Genomic DNA, 25,553 nt, shown 5'->3' on the forward strand with positions numbered 1-25,553 from the left:
TTCACTCACGGTATCTCTCTCCTCACACGCTATCTCTGTGTGAGGAGACAGATTCAGCAATGGGTGATGATCTCATTTGTTTACATTTGAGATCATCACCCATTGGAGGCGGCGATTGCACTGTAAACGGCCGCTGTGATTGGCCGTTTACAGCGATCTGTGATTGGCTGTGTCCAGGGGACACGGCCAACACAGATTTTCCCCGATGCGCGCTCCCAGGAGCGCGCAGTGAGCCCTTAAAGGATAGACGTCAATGAGCGGCCGTTTACCGTGATCCGTGATGCTCTCGAGTGCGCGACCCCAGGGGGCGCGCGAGAGCGGAATTCTGGGAGGACGTCATATGACGGCCTCCCAGAGTTAAGAAACCGCCCTGTAGCCGTCATTCGGCTATAGGGCGGTTGTTAAGTGGTTAAATTAAAAACAAAGAACTAACAAAGGCATAGCCTACACCTGGCTATGAAACGGCTTTTGATTCAATTGTCCAAGTACTTTTGGTCCCTTGAAAAAGGGGGGATGGCTAGTCTTAAGAGCTGTAATTACTAAACCCTTCCTCTGATTTGGATGTGCATACCCTCAAATTAAACCTGAGCATGTGCACTTTCAGCCCATATCCATTATATAACTATAGTTTGAATATGTTTTGGTAAATACCTGAAAAAAGCTAAAATTGTGCCTCTGTCCAAATATATATGGCCCTAACTACCTTTTTATTTATTTTTTGCCATTCTGGTTGTGTTACATCACATGTTATCTTTTTGCATCCTGAATGCTGCAGAGAGTGGCTCCACGTCAGTACTTGCCTATGAATCCAGGGCAGCCTGATTAAGCATTCTCAGAGGGAGAGATCTTTCATGTTCTGGGCTCACAGGATGTGGGAAACCTCTCTGGTTCGCATAGCATAGTATTAATGCAGAGCTGTTTTGAAGTAAAAGGCAGTTAATAACATTTGTTTGTAAGACATAACACTTAACCAGGAGTAGGGCTTTAAAATTATATAATCTAGTTATTACAAGTACAAAAAAAAAAAACAATGCTTGGAAAAATCAGAGCAAGGCATTTGATACAGTGGGTCATTTGGTCTGTCATCCTTTTTATGCATCAGGCTTTATTTGACAAAACAGTATAGTGAACAATGATGTACAGTTTAAAACAGCACTTGCGTGAAATGTTTTTGGTGGCCACTCCTGCTGGATTCCAGGCTCTCCCCACCACCACCCTTCGTACATAAAGATCAGACAACAAATAGTAGATTGGATTTGACAGGTGTTTTTAATGAGCCAAATAGGAAAATACAAAGTGTCAGAACTCATAACAACAGATAATATTCTTCTTTCAGTAATATGACTTATAGTAAACTGAAATCTGATTGATTGCTTGGACTTCCTGCACTGTGCATGTTAATATTGGGCTTTGCATTTCCCAGATAAACAAACACAGAAGAAATGAACCTTTGCATCAAAAAAGATGTTTTATAAATAAAGCACACCTTTACATTTAAAGTCAGCTTGTCACAACTAAAACCTAATGAAACTAAGCTCAGAACATAAGTGTAGGCACCACCACACACAACAATCCTCATGAAACACTATTGCATTACCTCCACAAATCCATATGTAAATACAGACTTTTCATAAAATTGGCAACCAATACACATACCCCAGTGCACTGTGAAGGGCACCTGCATTGCATTATGTAATGAAGTCTGTATGTGTTAAGGCTCTTGCTTTTTCCAACCCATGGATCATGGGCTGGAGTTCAAGTGGAGATCTTGTGTGTAAAAGGAGTAGTTTACTTTAAATTAAACTTTTTCCTAATAGTTCATCTGAAGATTGCAGCCTTTCTGATATTTTGACAATTATGTAGAATGTTACCAATAATGGTCAAACTTATAAATGAAAAAACATCTGTCTTGAAATAAAAAATACTTTCTTATCGTACATCGCGGGACAAAGAGCCATAGTACTTACTATGTGGGTTTTATAGGCCATCTTCAGGTGCTGGACACTGGCACACCCTAAATGAAAAAGTGCCCTCCCTATATAACCCCTCCCACTGGTGGGAGTACCTCAGTTTTTTTCGCCAGTGGTCACGAGTGAAGATGTGCTGTGCTGAGCCCCACTGGAGCAATCCTTGCTGGGGCTAGCCAGCCTGACCGGATCCATTCAAAGTGTCTCTTTTGGCCGAAGTGAATGGTACCCGGGCCTCGTATTCGAAGAAACAAGGTTTTGCCTGCGAATGTTTCTCTTTTAGAGAGCTGGACCATGGGATCCAGTACTTTTTGGTAGTGAGGCCATAAAGTTTTACTGGCAGGCCCAGGATAGTTGGTTTCCTCTAGGATCCTCTGCTCCTGAAGATTTATCAGAACCCACCATGAAGGATGAAGATTGGGCCTGTTGCTTTACCACAGAAAACCCTGCGGCAAAAAAAGGTAAGTGATGTTTTCTAAGAAGTTTTCTTATGAATGTCTCCTTTAAGATTGTAAGTGTTGTCATGCCTATGTAGTCACCACTGGGGGCTGTATTGAGCACTTACGTGACTCAAGCTTCTCAGAAAGCCACAATGTGATTCAAGAAGCAGAAACTCTTCTTCCTCCGAACGGCAGCGAAGTCCTCCAGTAAGCCGGGGGGGGTCCTCTCCCCACCACATACCCCATGTGCAGCCTGTTTTTCTCCCCTTCTTCTCGAGGGAAAAAAACCGGCATGAATGGATGCCGCTCGTGGCTCTAGTAAGACTCCTACAGTGACATGGCAGCCTAGAAACATCTCAAAAAAGATGTCATCATCCCCTGAGAGTGATATGGCTGATCAGAGTGAGTCATCAGGAGGGGCAAGTGTTGCAGCTGCTCTTGACACTGCAGCCCCTATGTATATTACCCAGGAGTTTTTTTCTTCAACCATTTTAAGCTTGGAGCAAAAAATTTATGCTTTATTTGCATTCCAGACTGGGGCGTAGCAGGTCCCCGTCCATTGCTCATGACCCTCATTCTGAGGAGCAAAGAGCAAGAGAAGATGATTTGCCTTCTAAAGACCAGGAAGAGGCTAACGCCTCTGCGTATGAGGAACCTAATACAGGAATATCAGGTCCGCAGGAAAGATTGTTGGTACATCCTCTCACTGGGTTGGTCTGCTCTACCTTTTTGCTGCCAGCAGCGCAGTCAGTTGATGAGCCCATGTCTGGTTTGGGTTCACTTAAGCCTCCCCAATCTGATCATCCTTTTCCTATACATGCGTGGCTAAGGAAGCTTATATATTCTGAATGGGAGCACCCAGATAAACAATTTTTCCCTCCAAAAAGGTTTTCTATACTTTATCCTATGGAGGAAGACTTTTATAAAAAATGGGGGATTCCAGCAATTGACGCTGCTAAGGATTCCATAAAGGAACCAATAAAGGAACTGATCCATTTGGTCAAAACAAAGAAGAATCCTATTCGTCTTTGCATGAAATTGTTGTGAAAGATGGTGGCTTCTTTCGAGGCCGTTCCTTATGCGCAGTTTCATTCGAGACTGCTACAAAGCAGTATCCTATCTACTTGGAACAAGAAGGTATATGCTCTGGACTTTCCAATGCATTTATCCCACAGTGTGCATCAGAGCCTCAATTGGTGGTTGATATCCAAGAATCTTCAACAAGGGAAATCCTTTCTGCCAGTCACCTGGAAGGTGGTAACAACAGATGCCAGCCTTTTAGGCTGCGGAGCAGTCCTGGAAGAAGCATCTGTCCAGGGGAAATGGTCCATCTCAGAGATGATCTTGCCCATCAATATTCTAGAAATTCGGGCAGTACGCCTGGCCCTAGAGGTCTGGACGCTCAAGCTACGGAATTATCCTGTCAGAATTCAATCCGACAATGCCACAGCAGTGGTCTACATCAATCACCAAGGGGGCACGAGAAGTCATGTGGCCCAGAGAGAGGTGAATCATATTCTTTCTTGGGCAGAAAGCAACATTCCTTGCCTATCAGAAATTTTCATTCCAGGAATAGAGAATTGACAGGCGGACTACCTGAGTCGCCAACAATTGTTCCCGAGAGAATTCATCCCGACATCTTTCTGTCAATATGCCAAAAATGGGGGGTTACGGACATGGATCTGTTTGCGTCCAGGTTCAACAACAAAATCAACAACTTTGTGTCAAGGACAAGTGATCCGATGGCATGCGGAACAGATGCCGTGGTCTTTCCTTGGGATCAGTTCTCACTATCATCTATGCGTTCCCTCCTGTTCTACTGCTTCCGCGGCTTCTTTGCAGGATCGAGCAAGAAGGAAAGAAGGTGATTCTTGTGGCCCAGGAGATCTTGGTTTGCCGAGATCATAAAAATGGCGATAGGGGACCCTTGGACCCTACCACTGTGGCCAGACCTTCCAGGACAAGGTCCAGTATTCCATCCTACCTTACAAACGCTAAATTTAACGGTTTGGCTATTGAGACCCACATTCTAAATGACCTTGGGCTATCAACTTCAGTAGTTTCTACTGTTGTTAATGCTAGGAAGCCGGCCTCCAGAATCATATACTATAGAGTCTGGAAGGCATATGTCTCCTGGTGTGAATCCAGGGGTTTGCACCCCAGGAAATATGTCATAGGTAGGATCCTTAAATTCTTACAAATGGGATTAGAGATGAAGCTGGCCTTGAGTCCTATCAAAGGCCAAGCGTCAGCCTTATCTGTGTTTTTTTGAACCCTTGAGACTTAAATCTAGTCCTATCGGCTTTACAAATGCAGCCTTTTGAGCCAATGCGGGATATTCCCTTGGTCCTCTTGACAAGGCAATTTGTTTTTTTGGTTGCCATATCTTCTGCTTGAAGAGTATCAGAGTTGGCTGCTCTTTCTTATAAAGAGCCATATTTGATTCTGCATAAAGATAAGGTTGTATAAGGTTGTATTATGACCTCATCCTAAATTCCTACCGAAAGTAATATCAAGTTTTCATTTAAACCAAGATATTGTTCTGCCTTCTTTTTTTCCAGAGCCTTGTTCTGTGAAGGAAAAGTCACTACATTCTCTTGATGTGGTGAGAGCGGTCAAGGTCTATTTGAAAGTGACCGCTCAGATTCGTAAAACAGATGTTTTGTTTGTGTTTCCAGACGGTCCTAAAAGAGGAAGAAAAAAAGGAGAGGAAATCTGCGCTACAGTGTGTACTTAACGAAAAAATGTGTGATGCAGCAGTTCTTATATATACCCAAAGTGTAATATACATATAGAGACAAAGAAAAAAAGGAAGAGAACTGCGCAATCCCTAATATTTCTATTAGGATTTAAACCAAACTACCTTAAACAGGTATATCTTGTGATCTATAACTCTAACACACCAAACTTATGGCTAAATAAACCAAAAGCATTACTTATAATTATATACAGTGAATATATATATGTTCCCTCATAGGCTATGAACCAAAAAGGAAAAAGACATGTGTAATTCAAAAAAAGGCATATGAAGTAAACTCAAACGGTTCTCAAACTATATGTGATAACATAAAGTCCATAAACAGTCCAACTGGAGAGCCTCCCTGTGTGAAAAGGATCTATTCAATCGTAAAGCTTATCGATCAGCGTGAAGCAAAACCAGGTGCACCTCAACCAGACAAGTAATAATAGCCCCTTACCAGATGTCCCGGTAGGGAGCGCGTATTCACAAAATGGGTCTGCAGATGGATCAAACTTGAGCCCTCCAAATGGAACACTCCCGTAAGGCAGGTTTAGGAGATACACCAGTCATAAACCGTGAAGCATGGGAAGACGCTGTTTGAAGCGGGACTCAGATGTATGGCATTGTAGAGTCAAGGAGGGTTCACCATAGGGAGGAAAAAAAGCGCTCCAAATAGTGTAAAATCATTTATTAAAACGAATATAAAAAAAACAAGAGATGCACTTACAAACATGAAAGAACATCGGGCATATCATCAAACTGGGCAAGCGTCGGCCGATCGCGAACACCAATCGATATCCCTTCTAGTACCGGTTCACATGAGGCAAGTAAGCGTGTCACGCCACCCAACGCGTTTCGTGAAAAATTCACGTCGTCTGGGGTATGGGTGACACGCCATATTGCCTCCATTAAATAGTGAATGTTGGAACAAGCCACCTCCTCCACTGTTTGAAAGCCTCTTTCACTTCCGGGGTCAGAGGGCCAAGCCTCACTCCCATATCCAATAGAATGCGAGGTCAAAGGGCCAAGACAGCGGAAGTGATGCTCCCATGTCCAATGACGTGCAAGATCAGGGGGTCAGGGCGGCGGAAGTGATCCATGCAATCACCCGCCCATCTCTATTTCCGTCTAAAAAGGCGCTCAATACGACGGCGTGACAACACGCCGTACGTAACGAGCGGATGACGTCACGTCATGGATCACGAGCGGATGACACCACGACGTGCGTGGCGAGCGGATGGGCGGCGCACAACACCCACTACAAGGAAGTGTGTGCGCTCCATCTGATACCATGTCTCACTTTCAATACAATGGGCGTGACGAACGGATGACATCGCGCCGTACGTAGCAGATGGATGAACGGCGCACATCACCCCTTACATGGAAGTGTGTGCGCTCCATCCGGTGCCACGTCTCACTTTCAATAAAGCGTGGTAATAACTACGGGCCTCCATAGCCAATAAATCTTCCTACTTATCCCAAAGGAGGAAGACATATATGGGAGGAAGATGTATATACCTCAAACAAAACTAAATGGAGACGGGAGGAGGGGACTGGTCCAAACACAAAAATTAAAAATTATTAACTGACAATTAATAGTCAAAATAGATAAAACATGCAAGGCACTTTATAATGCATATCTAACTAATTATGTGGTTAAACACTTCGTAATGATAGAATGGCGGTATTGGATCAGCTACAAAGTTCACCCACAACAAAAAGTGGAAGGGACATACACAACTGTATTATATGGGACTCAATGTATTATGAAATATAAAGTTTTTCCCTCTTAGAATAGAAAAATGGGAGCTTGCAAGAACAACCATCAGACGCTAAAGTAAGGTAAGGAAATCCACAGATATCCAGATCCCACAATGTCTAATGGAAAAGTCATATCTGTTTAGCGTCTATACCTAGAACACTGACATAAACAACACGCTAAGCATTATTAATGAATGCATTAACGTCTGTATCTGTATTCATACCATAAGGGGTGTAAGTTTTTAGTCTATGGATCCAAGACATCTCCAACCGTGAGATCTCTCTGACCAGAGCTCCCCCCCTCCAGTGGGGTTTGTACTTATCAATCCCCATGTACAAGGTGTTGGACGGATCCCTTCCATGTTTCTCGTCATAGTGTCTAGAAAGGGGATGTTTGTCAAAACCCCGTTTAATGTTGGCAATATGCTCATTCAAAAACTGTCAATACCAGTCAACACTGCGCTATCTCCAAAAAAACACCAACAAAGAAAAAAGCTGCTAACACGATCACAAGGATATAGAAACGTGAACAAATTTAGTTTAAAATATGCTCATTCAATCTGACCTTGAGGGCTCTCTTAGTTCTCCCCACGTACTGAAGCCCACAAGGACATTGAATGAGATAAACCACTGCTTCTGACGAGCATGTAATGAACGGCTCCACTGTGTACTTTCTATGGGTACTGGTGGAGACGAACTCAAGGATTTTAGAATTTTTGTTCTTATTATAGGAACATACCTGACAATTCCTACATCTATAATACCCTTTAAGGTTCTGAAAGAAGCATCTGTCTTTAACAGGGGGGTTCTGTACGCTAGGGGCAATCATATTACCTAGTGAAGAGACTCCTTTAAAGATCACTCTGGGGACTTCCGGTAGGATAGTTCCAAGAGTTTGGTCACTGGTCAAAATATGCCAGTGTCTGCGGATAAGCTGTTTAACCTTCTGGTGTTGCATCGAGAAGGTAGTGACGAAGGGTAATAGGGACTGATTCGCATCAACCTCACGCTCCCTGTCCACCAGCAAAGCAGATCTGTCTCTCTCCCGTGATTTTGTATACGCTTCGGTCAGCAGGTCCGCTGCGTAGCCCTTCTCCGCAAACCGCTGGGATAGAAGCTTAGCTTGCTCATCAAACTTGTTGGTATCAGAACAGTTTCTCCTGATACGTAGGTACTGTCCCAAAGGGACCGACCTTAACCAGGAGTCCAAGTGACAGCTGCCCATAGGAATATAAGAATTCCTATCTGTAGACTTAAAGAAGGTGGAGGTGACAAAACTCTCACTGTTAACCTTGATGTTTAAATCTAGAAAGTTGACACCTTCCTGGCTGGCTTCATAGCTGAATTTGATGCCTCTCGTGTTGTTATTTAGCCCTTCCATAAAGGCATGGAGTTCGTGTTCGTCACCGTCCCAAAGGAGGAGGACGTCATCGATATACCGTGCCCACAGCACTATCTCCGGTCGTCTGGGAGAATCGATGACATCCTCCTCCCATTTGGCCATAAATAAGTTAGCCAAACTGGGGGCATATTTGGCCCCCATGGCAACCCCTTTATCTTGACGATAAAACTGGTTGTCGAACCAGAAGTAATTGTGCTTGGCTGCAAAATCTAAAAGGGCCAAAATAAAATCAATCTGGATCTGTGTTAAACCAGAGTCTCGCTCCAGATAAACCCTGGCGGCTTCAAGTCCCAGTTCATGGGGAATAATGGTGTAAAGGGATGTGACATCGGCTGTCACAAGCCATAAACCTGGGGTTGGTTTGTAGGTGTTTAACAGGGATCCAGTGACGAAATACAAAAAGGAATTAACAGGGATTGTAGATGCGGGTTTCCGTAGAGGGATCCTTACGGACAGGGAAAAATCTTTCCTTGTACCTATGGCCCCCAGAACCCCAGTTATCTATTATCTCCCGAAGCTACATAAGAGTACTACCTGCCCCCCTGGTCGACCTATTGTCAGTGGCATAGATTCAGTGACGTCCAGGGTGGGCAGGTATATAGATTTTTTTCTTCAGCCGCTTGTGAAGAAAATCCCATCATACGTGAGGGATACCAAGCAAATCCTGAACATGTTAAACACCTACAAACCAACCCCAGGTTTATGGCTTGTGACAGCCGATGTCACATCCCTTTAACATGTTCAGGATTTGCTTGGTATCCCTCACGTATGATGGGATTTTCTTCACAAGCGGCTGAAGAAAAAAATCTATATACCTGCCCACCCTGAACGTCACTGAATCTATGCCACTGACAATAGGTCGACCAGGGGGGCAGGTAGTACTCTTATGTAGCTTCGGGAGATAATAGATAACTGGGGTTCTGGGGGCCATAGGTACAAGGAAAGATTTTTCCCTGTCCGTAAGGATCCCTCTACGGAAACCCGCATCTACAATCCCTGTTAATTCCTTTTTGTATTTCGTCACTGGATCCCTGTTAAACACCTACAAACCAACCCCAGGTTTATGGCTTGTGACAGCCGATGTCACATCCCTTTACACCATTATTCCCCATGAACTGGGACTTGAAGCCGCCAGGGTTTATCTGGAGCGAGACTCTGGTTTAACACAGATCCAGATTGATTTTATTTTGGCCCTTTTAGATTTTGCAGCCAAGCACAATTACTTCTGGTTCGACAACCAGTTTTATTGTCAAGATAAAGGGGTTGCCATGGGGGCCAAATATGCCCCCAGTTTGGCTAACTTATTTATGGCCAAATGGGAGGAGGATGTCATCGATTCTCCCAGACGACCGGAGATAGTGCTGTGGGCACGGTATATCGATGACGTCCTCCTCCTTTGGGACGGTGACGAACACGAACTCCATGCCTTTATGGAAGGGCTAAATAACAACACGAGAGGCATCAAATTCAGCTATGAAGCCAGCCAGGAAGGTGTCAACTTTCTAGATTTAAACATCAAGGTTAACAGTGAGAGTTTTGTCACCTCCACCTTCTTTAAGTCTACAGATAGGAATTCTTATATTCCTATGGGCAGCTGTCACTTGGACTCCTGGTTAAGGTCGGTCCCTTTGGGACAGTACCTACGTATCAGGAGAAACTGTTCTGATACCAACAAGTTTGATGAGCAAGCTAAGCTTCTATCCCAGCGGTTTGCGGAGAAGGGCTACGCAGCGGACCTGCTGACCGAAGCGTATACAAAATCACGGGAGAGAGACAGATCTGCTTTGCTGGTGGACAGGGAGCGTGAGGTTGATGCGAATCAGTCCCTATTACCCTTCGTCACTACCTTCTCGATGCAACACCAGAAGGTTAAACAGCTTATCCGCAGACACTGGCATATTTTGACCAGTGACCAAACTCTTGGAACTATCCTACCGGAAGTCCCCAGAGTGATCTTTAAAGGAGTCTCTTCACTAGGTAATATGATTGCCCCTAGCGTACAGAACCCCCCTGTTAAAGACAGATGCTTCTTTCAGAACCTTAAAGGGTATTATAGATGTAGGAATTGTCAGGTATGTTCCTATAATAAGAACAAAAATTCTAAAATCCTTGAGTTCGTCTCCACCAGTACCCATAGAAAGTACACAGTGGAGCCGTTCATTACATGCTCGTCAGAAGCAGTGGTTTATCTCATTCAATGTCCTTGTGGGCTTCAGTACGTGGGGAGAACTAAGAGAGCCCTCAAGGTCAGATTGAATGAGCATATTGCCAACATTAAACGGGGTTTTGACAAACATCCCCTTTCTAGACACTATGACGAGAAACATGGAAGGGATCCGTCCAACACCTTGTACATGGGGATTGATAAGTACAAACCCCACTGGAGGGGGGGAGCTCTGGTCAGAGAGATCTCACGGTTGGAGATGTCTTGGATCCATAGACTAAAAACTTACACCCCTTATGGTATGAATACAGATACAGACGTTAATGCATTCATTAATAATGCTTAGCGTGTTGTTTATGTCAGTGTTCTAGGTATAGACGCTAAACAGATATGACTTTTCCATTAGACATTGTGGGATCTGGATATCTGTGGATTTCCTTACCTTACTTTAGCGTCTGATGGTTGTTCTTGCAAGCTCCCATTTTTCTATTCTAAGAGGGAAATACTTTATATTTCATAATACATTGAGTCCCATATAATACAGTTGTGTATGTCCCTTCCACTTTTTGTTGTGGGTGAACTTTGTAGCTGATCCAATACCGCCATTCTATCATTACGAAGTGTTTAACCACATAATTAGTTAGATATGCATTATAAAGTGCCTTGCATGTTTTATCTATTTTGACTATTAATTGTCAGTTAATAATTTTTAATTTTTGTGTTTGGACCAGTCCCCTCCTCCCGTCTCCATTTAGTTTTGTTTGAGGTATATACATCTTCCTCCCATATATGTCTTCCTCCTTTGGGATAAGTAGGAAGATTTATTGGCTATGGAGGCCCGTAGTTATTACCACGCTTTATTGAAAGTGAGACGTGGCACCGGATGGAGCGCACACACTTCCATGTAAGGGGTGATGTGCGCCGTTCATCCATCTGCTACGTACGGCGCGATGTCATCCGTTCGTCACGCCCATTGTATTGAAAGTGAGACATGGTATCAGATGGAGCGCACACACTTCCTTGTAGTGGGTGTTGTGCGCCGCCCATCCGCTCGCCATGCACGTCGTGGTGTCATCCGCTCGTGATCCACGACGTGACGTCATCCGCTCGTTACGTACGGCGTGTTGTCACGCCGTCGTATTGAGCGCCTTTTTAGACGGAAATAGAAATGGGCGGGTGATTGCATGGATCACTTCCGCCGCCCTGACCCCCTGATCTTGCACGTCACTGGACATGGGAGCATCACTTCCGCTGTCTTGGCCCTTTGACCTCGCATTCTATTGGATATGGGAGTGAGGCTTGGCCCTCTGACCCGGAAGTGAAAGAGGCTTTCAAACAGTGGAGGAGGTGGCTTGTTCCAACATTCACTATTTAATGGAGGCAATATGGCATGTCACCCATACCCCAGACGACGTGAATTTTTCACGAAACGCGTTGGGTGGCGTGACACGCTTACTTGCCTCATGTGAACCGGTACTAGAAGGGATATCGATTGGTGTTCGCGATCGGCCGACGCTTGCCCAGTTTGATGATATCCCCGATGTTCTTTCATGTTTGTAAGTGCATCTCTTGTTTTTTTTATATTCGTTTTAATAAATGATTTTACACTATTTGGAGCGCTTTTTTTCCTCCCTATGGTGAACCCTCCTTGACTCTACAATGCCATACATCTGAGTCCCGCTTCAAACAGCGTCTTCCCATGCTTGACGGTTTATGACTGGTGTATCTCCTAAACCTGCCTTATGGGAGTGTTCCATTTGGAGGGCTCAAGTTTGATCCATCTGCAGACCCATTTTGTGAATACGCGCTCCCTACCAGGACATCTGGTAAGGGGCTATTATTACTTGTCTGGTTGAGGTGCACCTGGTTTTGCTTCACGCTGATCGATAAGCTTTACGATTGAATAGATCCTTTTCACACAGGGTGGCTCTCCAGTTGGACTGTTTATGGACTTTATGTTATCACATATAGTTTGAGAACCGTTTGAGTTTACTTCATATGCCTTTTTTTGAATTACACATGTCTTTTTCCTTTTTGGTTCATAGCCTATGAGGGAACATATATATATTCACTGTATATAATTATAAGTAATGCTTTTGGTTTATTTAGCCATAAGTTTGGTGTGTTAGAGTTAGGGCCGGTTCACACAGCGAGGCGCGGCGAGGCGTCTCCGACTTGCCTCGCCGCGACCTGCGGGGACCTCAGCGGCGACTTGCAGAGGACTTCTGTATAGAAGTCAATGCAAGTCGCCCCCGAAGTCGCCCCGAAGTAGTACAGGAACCTTTTTTCTGAGTCGGAGCGACTCGAGTCGCTCCTCTCAGAACGGTTCCATTGTACAGAACGGGGGCGACTTGCGGGAGCGAGGCGAGGCGAGCCGTGTCGCCTCGCATCGCCTCGCTGTGTGAACCGGCCCTTATAGATCACAAGATATACCTGTTTAAGGTAGTTTGGTTTAAATCCTAATAGAAATATTAGGGATTGCGCAGTTCTCTTCCTTTTTTTCTTGGTCCTAAAAGAGGACAGGCAGCGTGAAAATCTACTATTTCTAAATGGATTTGTCAAATGATTGTTCAAGCCTATAGTTTAAAGAGGAAAATTCCTCCTTTTCATATTAAATCGCACTCCACCAGAGCTGTTTGTGCTTCTTGGGCAGTGAATCACCAAGCCTCCTTGGTTCAGATCTGCAAGGCCGCAACTTGGTCTTCAGACCACACATTTACCAAATTCTATAAAGTAGATGTGAGAGGTCATAAGGATAGCGCTTTTGGGCGCAGTGTACTGCAGGCTGCAGTATAAGTTCTCTGGTCTCTTGGTGCCCTACTTTTGTTGGCATTGCTATGGGACATCCCACAGAATAAGTACTATGGCTCTGTGTCCCATGATGTACGATAAGAAAATAGGATTTTTAAAACCGCTTACCTGTAAAATCCTTTTCTTTGAGGTACATCACGGGGCACAGGTCCCTCCCTTCTTTGGTATACAAGTGTGTTGCTTTGCTACAAAACTGAGGTACTCCCACCAGTGGGAGGGGTTTTATAAGGAGGGCACTTTTTAATTTAGGGCGTGCCAGTGTCCAGCACCGGAAGGTGGCCTATAAAACCCACATAGTAAGTACTATGGCTCTGTGTCCCGTGATGTACCTCAAAGAAAAGGATTTTTACAGGTAAGCTGTTTTAAAAATCCTATTATTTATATTGCCACTTAATAGAGCAAAGTCTCAGTTTTGGGTAGGTCAGAAATAATATCCTGGCTTTCTCTGAAAGTTCTGACATCAGAGTGATACATACTGTATCTCCCAAAAGTGAGTACACCCCTCACATTTTTGTTAATATTTTATTATATCTTTTAATGTGACAACACTGAAGAAATTACACTTACGCTACAATGTAAAGTAGTGAGTGTACAGCTTGTATAACAGTGTAAATTAGCTTTTCCCTCAAAATAAACTCAACGCACAGCCATTAATGTCTAAACTGCTGGCAACAAAAGCAAATACACACCTAAGTGAAAATGTCCAAATTGTGTCCAAAGTTCAGTGTTTTGTGTGGCCACAATTGTTTTCCAGCACTGCCTTAACCCTCTTGGGCATGGAGTTCACCAGAGCTTTACTGGTTGCCACTGGAGTCCTCTTCCGCTCCTCCATGATGACATCACGGAGCTGGTAGATGTTAGAGACCTTGCGCTCTTCCACCTTCCTTTTGAGGATGCCCCACAGATGCTTAATAGGGTTTAGGTCTAGAGCCATGCTTGGCCAGTCCATCACCTTTACCCTCAGCTTCTTTAACAAGGCAGTGGTCGTCTTGGACGTGTGTTTGAGGTCGTTATCATGTTAGAATACTGCCATGCGGCCCAGTCTCCGCAGGGAGGGGATCATGCTCTGCTTCAGTATGTCACAGTTCATGTTGGCATTCACAGTTCCTTGTCATGGATTACTGGAACCATGTCCTGTGGTCTGATGAGTCCAAGATAAACTTGTGTGCCTTGTGCAGCCCCAAACCATGACACTCCCACCACATGCTTGACTGTAGGCAAGGCACACAAGTTTATCTTGGTCTCATCAGACCACATGACAAGTAGACGAAGGACAAGGATTACTGTGGTCTGATGAGACCAAGATAAACTTGTGTGCCTTGCCTACAGTCAAACATGGTGGTGGGAGTGTCATGGTTTGGGGCTGCACGAGTGCTACCAGCACTGGGGAGCTACAGTTCATTGAGGGAACCATGAATGCGAACATGTACTGTGACATACTGAAGCAGAGCATGATCCCCTCCCTTCGGAGCCCGGGCCGCCAGGCAGTATTCCAACATAACGACCCTAAACACACCTCCAAGATGACCACTGCCTTGCTAAAGAAGCTGAGGGTAAAGGTGATGAACTGGCCAAGCATGTCTCTAGACCTAAACCCTATTGAGCATCTGTGGGGCATCCTCAATCCGAAGGTGGAGGTGCGCAAGGTCTCAACATACACCAGCTCCATGATGTCATCATGGAGGAGTAAAAGAGGACTTCAGTGGCAACCTGTGAAGCTCCATGCCCAAGAGGGTTAAGTCAGTGCTGGAAAATAATGGTGGCCACACAAGATATTGGCACTTTGGGCCCGATTTGGACATTTTCACTTAGAGGTGTATTCACTTTTGTTTCCAGCGGTTTAGACATTAATGGCTGTGTGTTATTTTGAGGGGACAGCAAATGTACACTGTTATACAAGCTGTAAACTCACTACCTTACAGTGTAGCAAAGTGTTATTTCTTCAGTGTCACATGAAAAGATATAATAAAATATTTACAAAAATGTGAGGTGTACTCACTTTTTTGAGATACTGTATCTAATACTTTACTTCTGTACCAAAAGACAACAGGGACATTACTTCACCGCCATTTTATGTACAGTATATGCTATTCTACTTGAAGACCTGAAATAATGGTATTTTCTATGAAAAACATGCAGTTCTGAAATCAGATTGTGGGATTTTCATTTCAGCAATCTGCTATTATCTTGTAACAGATCATTTACAAATCCTGCTGAATAATGGTAAACAGGGCTTATTCTTGTGATGCCCGTGAAAATGTGTTATATAATAGTGACAATATAGAAAGACATTATTCAGGGAGTTTTCCGTTTCTGATTTCCCAATTAATTATTCGGTTGTTGGCAGATTGCCCTGACAGCTTAATAATAGACCAAAGAAATTTAGGGTATTTTAATTTTTTCTTTTTCAAAGTTTTAGTGTCAAGCTGAGTGTCCCAGTGCCTAAATCCAGCCTCTTCTGAAATTGAATGGTCTGCTGACTTCCTAACATGGATTTCAGCTGTCACTAATCCCTCATTACAAAACTTCTTGGAGACATCTGTGTGCTTGATGTTCTGCATCGCTTTGTGCAGTGTCAGATGAGAGTTTTTTCTGCCAATTATTTAAAAAAAAATTTAAGACAAAGTTGATAACGTCTTCTTCATGATCTATGCAGTATTATTGGTTGAAGGCACCCTACATGAAAGCAGGTGTTAAAACTGTAATTCAGGATAAACAAATATTGTCTACATACAAGAGTCATGTGTATTCTTAGTTCAATCTTGGTGTATTTCGTGTATTTCTTCTTGATCTGAGCAGTAATTTAGCTGATGTTTTCTTAATTGTCTCATGTTATATCTCCTAGATGGAAGCAAAATCCGCATATAGAAGTTTAGTATCACTCTTCAGAAATTCAACAGTTTGTGTTACGTCCCTGAAAAAAATATTCCAAGTGGAAAATAAATCAGACGAATGGCAAGCGTGTACTCTGCAGCTGATCAGACATCTTTGCGTAACTTTCCTTCTGTGTTCTCCTGAGTGGCATAACATCATCAAACAGTGTATTTCTTTTGTAAGTGTTAAAGATGTAATGTAATGATCAAAGTCATTTTGATAGCCAATGCCAGCTCACACAGTGTTGCTTACACATAATATTGTACAAGAGTGCCAAAACTAGGCGCTCTAAGGGGAAACAAGATTAATTATACTGTAGGATCAATTTGTATTAATATCTCCTGCATCCTCCTCCAGGGGCGAGTCTTCATTTTTAAAGACAATTTTACTAGAGCAACAGAGGACAGACATAACATGATAAGGGTGAGGTTTTCTGCTCCATTGGATGAATTTATTAAAAATCTGTGCTTTAGCTGCACTACATTCGTCTGTCGGACCTATCTGTGCTTTAACCCTTTCACTGCCAGGTCCGTACACCGTATGGACCTACAGAACTGCCTGCAGGTGGCCAAGTCTGTACGCTGTACGGACCTACATTGTTCTCTGTTATAAGCTCATGGTCACTTCAGTGGCCATAAACTTATATCAGAAATGTTCAGCAAACTCTGCTGAACAAAACAATGACTCTGATTAGTGGCTAAAAAGCCGCTGATCATAGTTATTCAGCGAAAATAACACCCCCCCCCCCTTTGCGGCTTCCTCTCTACCTGTCACCCTCTGCTTCCTTCCGTCCTATACCGCGGGGCCTAAAAATCAGTAGCACCTTCTTTTATTCATATGCTTTCAGAAAAGATATGGCTTTGGGGGTCTTTCACAATTTCTGTAAGCTGCAAGGGAAAAATGAAAACCCTGATCCACCCCCCCCCCCCCCCCCGAGTCAATCCTTTGTAGAACCACCTTTCACTGCAATTACAGCTGCTAGTCTTTTTGGGGACGTCTCTACCAGCTTTGCATATCTAGAGAGACATTTTTGCCCATTCTTCTTTTCAAGTCTTGCCACAGATTCTCTATTGGATTTCGATTTCAACTTTGAATGGGCCATTCTAACACATGAATATGCTTTGATCTACACCATTCCATTGCAGCTCCAGGTGTATGTTTAGTGTGGTCGTCCCGCTGGAAGGTGAACCTCAGCAACACTCTCAAGTCTTTTGCAGACTCTAAAATTGCCCTGTATTTGGCTCATGTATCGGCTCATGTATTTGCCATCCATCTTCCTATCAGCTCTGACCAGCTTCCCTGTCCCTGCTGAAGAAAAGCATATCCTCAACGGTGGGGATGGTACTTGCCACTCTTCCATAAAGACCAAATTTGGGGAGTGACTAATAGTTGTCCTGTGGACTGATTCCCCCACCTGAGCTGTGGATCTCTGCGGCTTCTCTAGAGTTACCATGGGCCTCTGGGCTGCTTCTCTGATTAATGCTCTCCTTGCCCGGCCTATCCGTTTAGGTGGAGGGCCATGTCTTCGTAGGTTTGCAGTTGTTCCATACTCTTTCCATTTTCAGATGATGGATTGAACAGTGCTACGTGAGGTGTCCAAAGCTTGGGATATTTTTTTTTATAACCTAACCCTGCTTTAAACTTCTCCACAACTTTATCCCTGACCTGTCTGGTATGTTCCTTGGCCTTCATGATGCTGTTTGTTCACTAAGGTTCTCTAACAAACCTCTGAGGACTTCACAGAACAGTTGTATTTATACTGAGATTAACCACTTGCTTACCAGGCACTTAAACCCCCCTCCTATCCAGACCAATTTTCAGCTTTCAGCGCTGTCACACTTTGAATGACAATTGCGTGGTCATACAACACTGTACCCAAATAACATTTTTATCATTTTTTTCCCACAAATAAAGCTTTCGTTTAGTGGTATTTGATCACCTGTGCAATTTTTTTATTTTTTGATTAAAAAAATGTAAAAAGACTGAATTAAAAAAAAAACCTTTTTATTTTTATTTTGTTACGGGTAATTTTTGTCCGTCACTGATGAGGCTGCACTGATGGGCCCCGATAGGTGGCAGTGATGGGCAGCACTTCTAGGTGGCACTGATTGGGACCACGGGCATTGATAGGTGGCACTCGTGGGTACTGTCAGATGGCATAAATGAGGCATAATTGCCTTTTCCTCTTTGGGACCGATGTCCCTTTAAGATGAGCCGGTGATCTGCTTTTTTTTTCTCCTCAGCTGTCAGCGTGAGGAGAAAAATAAAATGATCACCGAGCTTTTGTTTTGATCATGTGATCAGCTGTCATTGGCCTGTAGGGCACGCACAGGCAGCGTGCACAGGGGAGGCCGCCATATGACGGGCTCCCGGGAATTCAGATCCGTGATGTGGCCGTCATTCGGCTATAGCACAGATGTCAAGTGGCTAAAGGGGTTGTAAAGCTAAAAATGTTTTTGCCAATATCTGATCTATATGATATATAGATCATGAATCTAGCTGTTATTTCTGCCAATTTTTTTTATTTACCTGTTAGATAAATAGGCTTTATCGGCACTTCCTCCTTTCCTCTCTGTATGTTCTCTTCAACTTCCAGGTTATCGAGCGTGCTGCCTGCAGCAATGTCAAGGCTTCAAAGGAACTACAATTCCCTTGATGCTTAGCAGCATTGCACATGCGTAGTGCTGCTTTTTTGACGACCTGAGCCACACTTCCACTTCAGCATAAAAGGGGAAGAGTAGAGCGGAGTAAAGGCGAGGCTGAGCTGAGATGGTATTTCAGATTACAATAGCAAGGCATGGGAGGTGGAGCTACAGCGTCTTAGACACGCCCACGGCTCCCCTGCCTCCCGAAATAAAGTAGCAGAATACAGTGCCTTGCAAAAGTATTCGGCCCCCTTGAACTTTTCAACCTTTTGCCACATTTCAGGCTTCAAACATAAAGATATAAAATTTAAATTTTTTGTGAAGAATCACCAACAAGTGGGACACAATTGTGAAGTGGAACGAAATCTATTGGATAATTTAAACTTTTTTAGCAAATAAAAAACTGAAAAGTGGTGCGTGCAAAATTATTCTGCCCCTTTACTTTCAGTGCAGCAAACTCACTCCAGAAGTTCAGCGAGGATCTCTGAATGATCCAATGTTGTCCTAAATGACTGATGGTGATAAATAGAATCCACCTGTGTGTAATCAAGTCTCTGTATAAATGCACCTGCTCTGTGATAGTCTCAGGGTTCTGTTGAAAGCGCAGAGAGTATCATGAAGACCAAGGAACACATCAGGCAGGTCCGTAATACTGTTGTGGAGAAGTTTAAAGCCGGATTTGGATACAAAAAGATTTCCCAAGCTTTAAACATCCCAAGGAGCACTGTGCAAGCGATCATTTTGAAATGGAAGGAGTATCAGACCACTGCAAATCTACCAAGACCTGGCTGTCCCTCTAAACTTTCAGCTCAGACAAGGAGAAGACTTATCAGAGATGCAGCCAAGAGGCCCATGATCACTCTGGATGAACTGCAGAGAACTACAGCTGAGGTGGGAGAGTCTGTCCATAGGACAACAATCAGTCGTACACTGCACAAATCTGGCCTTTATGGAAGAGTGGCAAGAAGAAAGCCATTTCTCAAAGATATCCATAAAAAGTCTCGTCTAAAGTTTGCCACAAGCCACCTGGGAGACACACCAAACATGTGGAAGAAGGTGCTCTGGTCAGATGAAACCAAAATCGAACTTTTTGCCCACAATGCAAAACTATATGTTTGGCGTAAGAGCAACACAGCTCATCACCCTCAACACACCATCCCCACTGTCGAAACATGGTGGTGGCAGCATCATGGTTTGGGCCTGCTTTTCTTCAGCGGGGACAGGGAAGATGGTTAAAATTGAGGGGAAGATGGATGCAGCCAAATACAGGACCATTCTGGATGAAAACCTGTTGGAGTCTGCAAAAGACCTGAAACTGGGACGGAGATTTATCTTCCAACAAGACAATGATCCCAAACATACAGCAAATCTACAAAGGAATGGTTCACAAATAAACGTATCCAGGTGTTAGAATGGCCAAGTCAAAGTCCAGACCTGAATCCAATCGAGAATCTGAAAGAGCTGAAAACTGCTGTTCACAAACGCTCTCCATCCAACCTCACTGAGCTCGAGCTGTTTTGCAAGGAAGAATGGGCAAGAATTTAAAGTCTCTCGATGTGCAAAACTGATAGAGACATACCCCAAGCGACTTGCAGCTGTAATCGCAGCAAAAGGTGGCTCTACAAAGTATTAACGCAAGGGGGCCGAATAATTTTGCACGCCCCACTTTTCATTTTTTTATTAGTTAAAAAAGTTTCAAAAATCTAATAGATTTCGTTCCACTTCACAATTGTGTCCCACTTGTTGGTGATTCTTGACAAAAAATAAAAAATTTATATCTTTATGTTTGAAGCCTAAAGTGTGGCAAAAGGTTGAAAAGTTCAAGGGGGCCGAATACTTTCGCAAGGCACTGTACATTTTGGCCTAAATTTATGAAGAACAATTATTTATTTGCAAAATGTTATAGCAGAAACAAATTTTTTGCAACATTTTCTGTCTTTTTTTGTTTATTTAGCAACAAATAAAAAAACTGTGGGATTAATCACTTGACCTCCAGAAGATTAACCCCCCCTTCATGACCAGGCCATTTTTTGCAATACAGCACCGCGTTACCTTGACCACTAAAGAGCCGTAAGGATTTACCCCCTTAATGATCAGGCCATTTTTTGCGACACAGCACTACGTCACTTTAAATGACAATTGCATGGTCATGCAAAGTTTTACCCAATCAAAATTGATGTCTTTTTTTTCCCCCCACAAATAGAGCTTTCTTTTGGTGGTATTTGATCACCTCTGCGCTTTTGTGCTATAAACAAAAAAAGAGCATACATTTTGAAGAAATAGCAATGTTTTTCCATTTTTGCTATAATAAATATCCCCCCAAAAAATATAAAAAAACTAATTTCTTCCTCAGTTTAGGCCAATATGCATTCTCCTACATACTTTGGTAAAAAATATTGCACTTAACCAATTAAGGACCGAACCTCTTTCTGAAATTTGTGGTTTAAAACAGGTTTTTTTTTGCTATAAAATTACTTGAAACCCCAAACATTATACATTTTATCACAAGGAATGTACAGTAAACATCCCTTGTAATAGAAAAAAAGCATGACGGGACCTCTGTCAAAAAGACCTCAGATCTCATATTTACACTAAAATGCAATAAAAAAAATTGTCATTTAAAAAAATACAAAAAAAATGCGCGGAAGTGGCGTTTTGATGTTGTGTCCGCCCTGCAATAATATGGGGACGGGTGAGGGCCATTTTCCCCTCACTTGTCTCCATGTCACACAAGGGACAGCATCCGATCGGCTCCGCCACTGCCAACGTCACCGGTAAGCGGTGGAGGGCACCGAAGCGTGGCGGGTGCCCTCTGCCGCTTACCAGTGCTGTTGCCACCATCATTATACGTCGGTAATTTGAAGAGGGATGTCGTTGTTATGTCGTTGTTATAGCAGCAGCTAGCTGCCATAACCCCAGTATCCTCTTCTTCAGCGGGCTGTCCGCTTCAAGATAAAAGTGGTCTCTGCGGCGGATTCACCGCAAGATCACTTTTATCTGTGGCGGGAGAGGGGCATATATTGATTGGTTTGCTCAAAAGTTATAGCAACTACAGAATAGGGGATAGATTTATGGCATTTTATAATTTTTTTATTCTTATACTAATAATGGTGGCGATAAGCAATTTTTAGCAGGACTGCGACATTGAGGCGAACAGATCGGACACTTTTGACACTTTTTTGGGACCAGTGACATTTATACAGCGATCAGTGCTATAAAAAAGCACTGATTACTGTATAAATGACACTGGCAGAGAAGGAGTTAACACTAGTGATCAAGGGGTTAAATGTGTTCCCTGGGGGGTGTTTCTAACTGTAGGGGGAGTGTACTGACTGAAGAAGGAGAGAGATCAGTGTTCCTGATCACTAGAAACAGACGATCTCTCTACTCCCCTGTCAGAACGGGGATCTGTTTGTTTACATTGAAAGATCCCCATTCTGGCTCTCTGTGGAGCATTTGTAGGTGACTGGCGGACATCGTGGCCGCCTGTCGCACGCTTCGGCTCCAGTGCCGCGGGTGTAAACCCACTGTATCTATTGCATAAACCGACGTACAGCTACGGTGATTTGCGCAATGAAGCCAACCTGCCTCAGTATAATGATGGCGGCTGGTCGGCAAGTGCTTAACTGACAGTTGCGCGGTCACGCCACACTGTACCCAAATAAAATTTATCTCCCTTTTTCCCACAAATAGAGCTTTTATTAGATGCTATTTCATCACCATTGCATTTTTTATTTTTTGCACTATGAACAAAAAAGACCAACAATTTTGAAAAAAAAAAAAAACATAATATTTTTTTCTTTCTGCTATAAAACATACCCAATAAAAAAAAATGAAAAAAATCAAATGTCTTCATCAATTTAGGCCAATATGTATTCTGCTACATATTTTTGGTGAAAAAAATCCCAATAAGCGTATATTGATTTGTTTGCGCAAAAGTTATAGCGTCTACAAACTGTGGGATTTTTTTTTTTCATTTTTACTAGTAATTATAGTGATCAGTGACTTATGGCAGGACTGTGATATTGTGGTGAACAGTTGGACACTGACACTTTTTACTCTTTTTGGGGACCAGTGACACTAATACAGTGATCAGTACTAAAAATATGCATTGTCACTGTAATAATTACACTGCCTGGAAAAGCGTTAAACATCAGAGGCGATCAAAGGGTTAACTGTGTTCCTAGTCAGTGTTTTAGTGTACTGGGGAAGGTGCATTTACTAAGAGAAGAAATTGAATTTATTCCCTGCTTTACAGGGACACAAATTTCATCCCTTTCCTTCTGTCAGAATGGCTTTCTGCCTTGTTTACATAAGCAGATCACCATTCTGGCTCTCTGCCTAACGATGGATGGGTGCTGGCGGACATTGAATCTGCGGTACCCGCAGATCATCTCCCAGCCTACCCGAAAGTGTTGGATCACTTACTAGGTACGTGATCTGGCACAGCCGAGCCATCTTGATGCCATATATCTAGATTATACGGTTGACAAGTGGTTAAATACCATCAAAAGAAAGCTCTATTTTTGTGAACAAAACTATAAAAATTTCTTATGGGTACAGTGTTGCATGACAGCGCAATTGTCATTTAAAGTGCGACACTGCAGAAGGTTAAAAATTGGCCTGGGCAAGAAAGGGGGTAAAAGTGCCTGGTATTGAAGTGGTTAAGTGCTGCTGCATTTTTTTTTTTTTATTATTTCTTTTTTTGTAAGCGGGAGACTATGGTTCGACGTTATCATCACAAAAGCATTGTGTCAGTCTTTTTAGTTCTCACCAGTACAAGATATAAATCAGCTTGTAAATATAATATGAAATGTATATAGGATTGGTTAATTATTTTAAACTGAGTAAAAAAATGTGCTCATAGAAAATGCAGTGCAGTTAGGTAAGAAGGGGGTTATTGTATGTTCTCTGTTAAAATGCAATGCATAAAATGTACGTGGCTTATGTAAATGCATTCTTGGGAAGCTTTATTTTCCTTTTTGCTATATTTATCTCGTTGTTTAGTTGCAAATCCTTTGATTTTTGAACATGGCAAGACCCAAAGCGAATGGTCAGAGTCTGATCAGATTGCAGGGAGCTAGCTTTTACATTACAGAGAATAATTAGAAACATGAAAGTTGTTTGTTTTGTGGTCATAGTGTGGCTTATTAGCATTTGGAAAAATGTATTGCATATTTGTTTGTGGAATACTAAAAGGCATTTGAGGATAACGTTACTTGTTTCCTCTCTCTCAGATGACTCAGACACAGGAAGCTGCCAGTGAAGTTTCTGACGTACTGGCTCGTACTTTATGCAGACTTGATATTCCTGGAATGGAAAGTCGAAAGATAATCACGATAGCGCACTGGCTGCTTCAGGACTCCTAATAGGAATTAAGGAAAACAGGGCCTAATGTGTCTTACAACAACAGTGTATACAGCCGCTTGCTTTTCACTCGGCCAGTGGAAATTTGATGTTTCTTGGCAAACTGTTTTGTCCATGTCACTTTTTCCTGTACAAAAATGGAGCTATTTATTCACAGCAGTGACTCCAGGGAATTGCTTATTTAGAATACAGATGTCAGGAAGTTGTTTGTGACTAGTTTAATATTAATGAGTGATTTGGAACTTCCACCAGCATTTGCCTATGAAATGGGCACACTGTGGATAAAAGGCAAGCAAAATATGTAAAAAATTTGAATTGTACCCTCTATTTTTTATTTTTATTATTCTTTTCAATGTTATAGTTACTTGTTAATATATGTTATAACACCTCAGATGTTCTTAATTACTCTTTTTTTATTATTAATATTATGTACAAAAAAAAAAACTGATGTAAAAAAAAAGGTAAACATTCAAAAATGCAAACGTACAGAAAAACTATGAGTGTTCTGTCTTTCAAATTTGATGAAATACAAGGCCTTTAGTACAATGGCTTACTGTAGATTTCTCTGAAGAATGAGGCCCTAAGTAGCTCATTCCTATCATACTATAGGAATGTAAACCCTTCCTCTCTGGATGTACTACTACAGCTAAATCCATCATACAAACATTTGTCATTTCAATCATTTTATATTCTAATGTAAATCTCTAATACAAATTATAATTCAACTTAAAAAGCTGAAATTATAATGGTTTTGAGTGAGTTTTTGCTTGTATTACGCTGCTACATCATTGGAAAGAAAGAAACAAAAATGTGCAAGAAGAATGTGCACCAAATAAGCTCTCATTATATAGTATAACCCCCATTCATCACACCTTCATGCCTGTAGGTAAAAAAAAAAAAGTTAGGCATACATCCAATAGGCCAATTATTATTAAATATAAAACTTGCTGGAACTGACATTAAGTGCAGATCAAAAGATACTTCTTTGATCTGATGCAAAAGAACTCAAAATACATTGCAACAATATTGAGATACAATAATTCTGAATATTTCTTTCAGGTTTCACACTAGGTTCACACTGACTGCGGGATTTAAATTGTGCACGTTTAGCTGAACAATTTCATTCCAGCATGTTAGCCCAAACTTCAGGGGCGGTTTCAGAGACATCTGTGCGGGTTTCTGCACAGATGTCAATGGAAAGTGCACCCCGAAATTGCCAAGAGTAGTACAGAAAATTCTTTTGGATATCGGTGCGGCTCCAAAAATGCGGCCTTGCACCGATACGGCCGCTGCCGTTTCTGGCAATTGCCACTGATTTGGCATGCAATTTAACATGTCAAATCACATGCCAAATCACATCAATGTGAACCAGGGCTCAGTCA

The 25,553-nt window shown here is 42.6% G+C and overlaps 1 protein-coding gene across 4 annotated transcripts in view; it reads left to right on the top strand.

Annotated features, from left to right (window-relative positions):
- The window catches only part of FANCC (FA complementation group C), a 308,404-nt gene extending 283,842 nt beyond the window's left edge, over positions 1-24,562 (top strand). For all 4 annotated transcript variants that reach the window (XM_077474813.1, XM_077474811.1, XM_077474812.1 and 1 more), the window contains 2 exons: positions 16,131-16,337; positions 24,042-24,562. In XM_077474813.1, coding sequence (XP_077330939.1) covers positions 16,131-16,337; positions 24,042-24,173 — 339 coding nt within the window. In that variant the 3' untranslated portion in view covers positions 24,174-24,562. The remainder of the gene's footprint in view (positions 1-16,130; positions 16,338-24,041) is intronic.
- Positions 24,563-25,553: the final 991 nt, after the last annotated feature.

This window comes from Lithobates pipiens, unplaced genomic scaffold (genome assembly GCF_037356315.1).
Source record: "Lithobates pipiens isolate NorthernLeopardFrog02 unplaced genomic scaffold, aLitPip1_a1.2 Scaffold_13, whole genome shotgun sequence".
Classification (NCBI taxonomy): domain Eukaryota; kingdom Metazoa; phylum Chordata; class Amphibia; order Anura; family Ranidae; genus Lithobates; species Lithobates pipiens.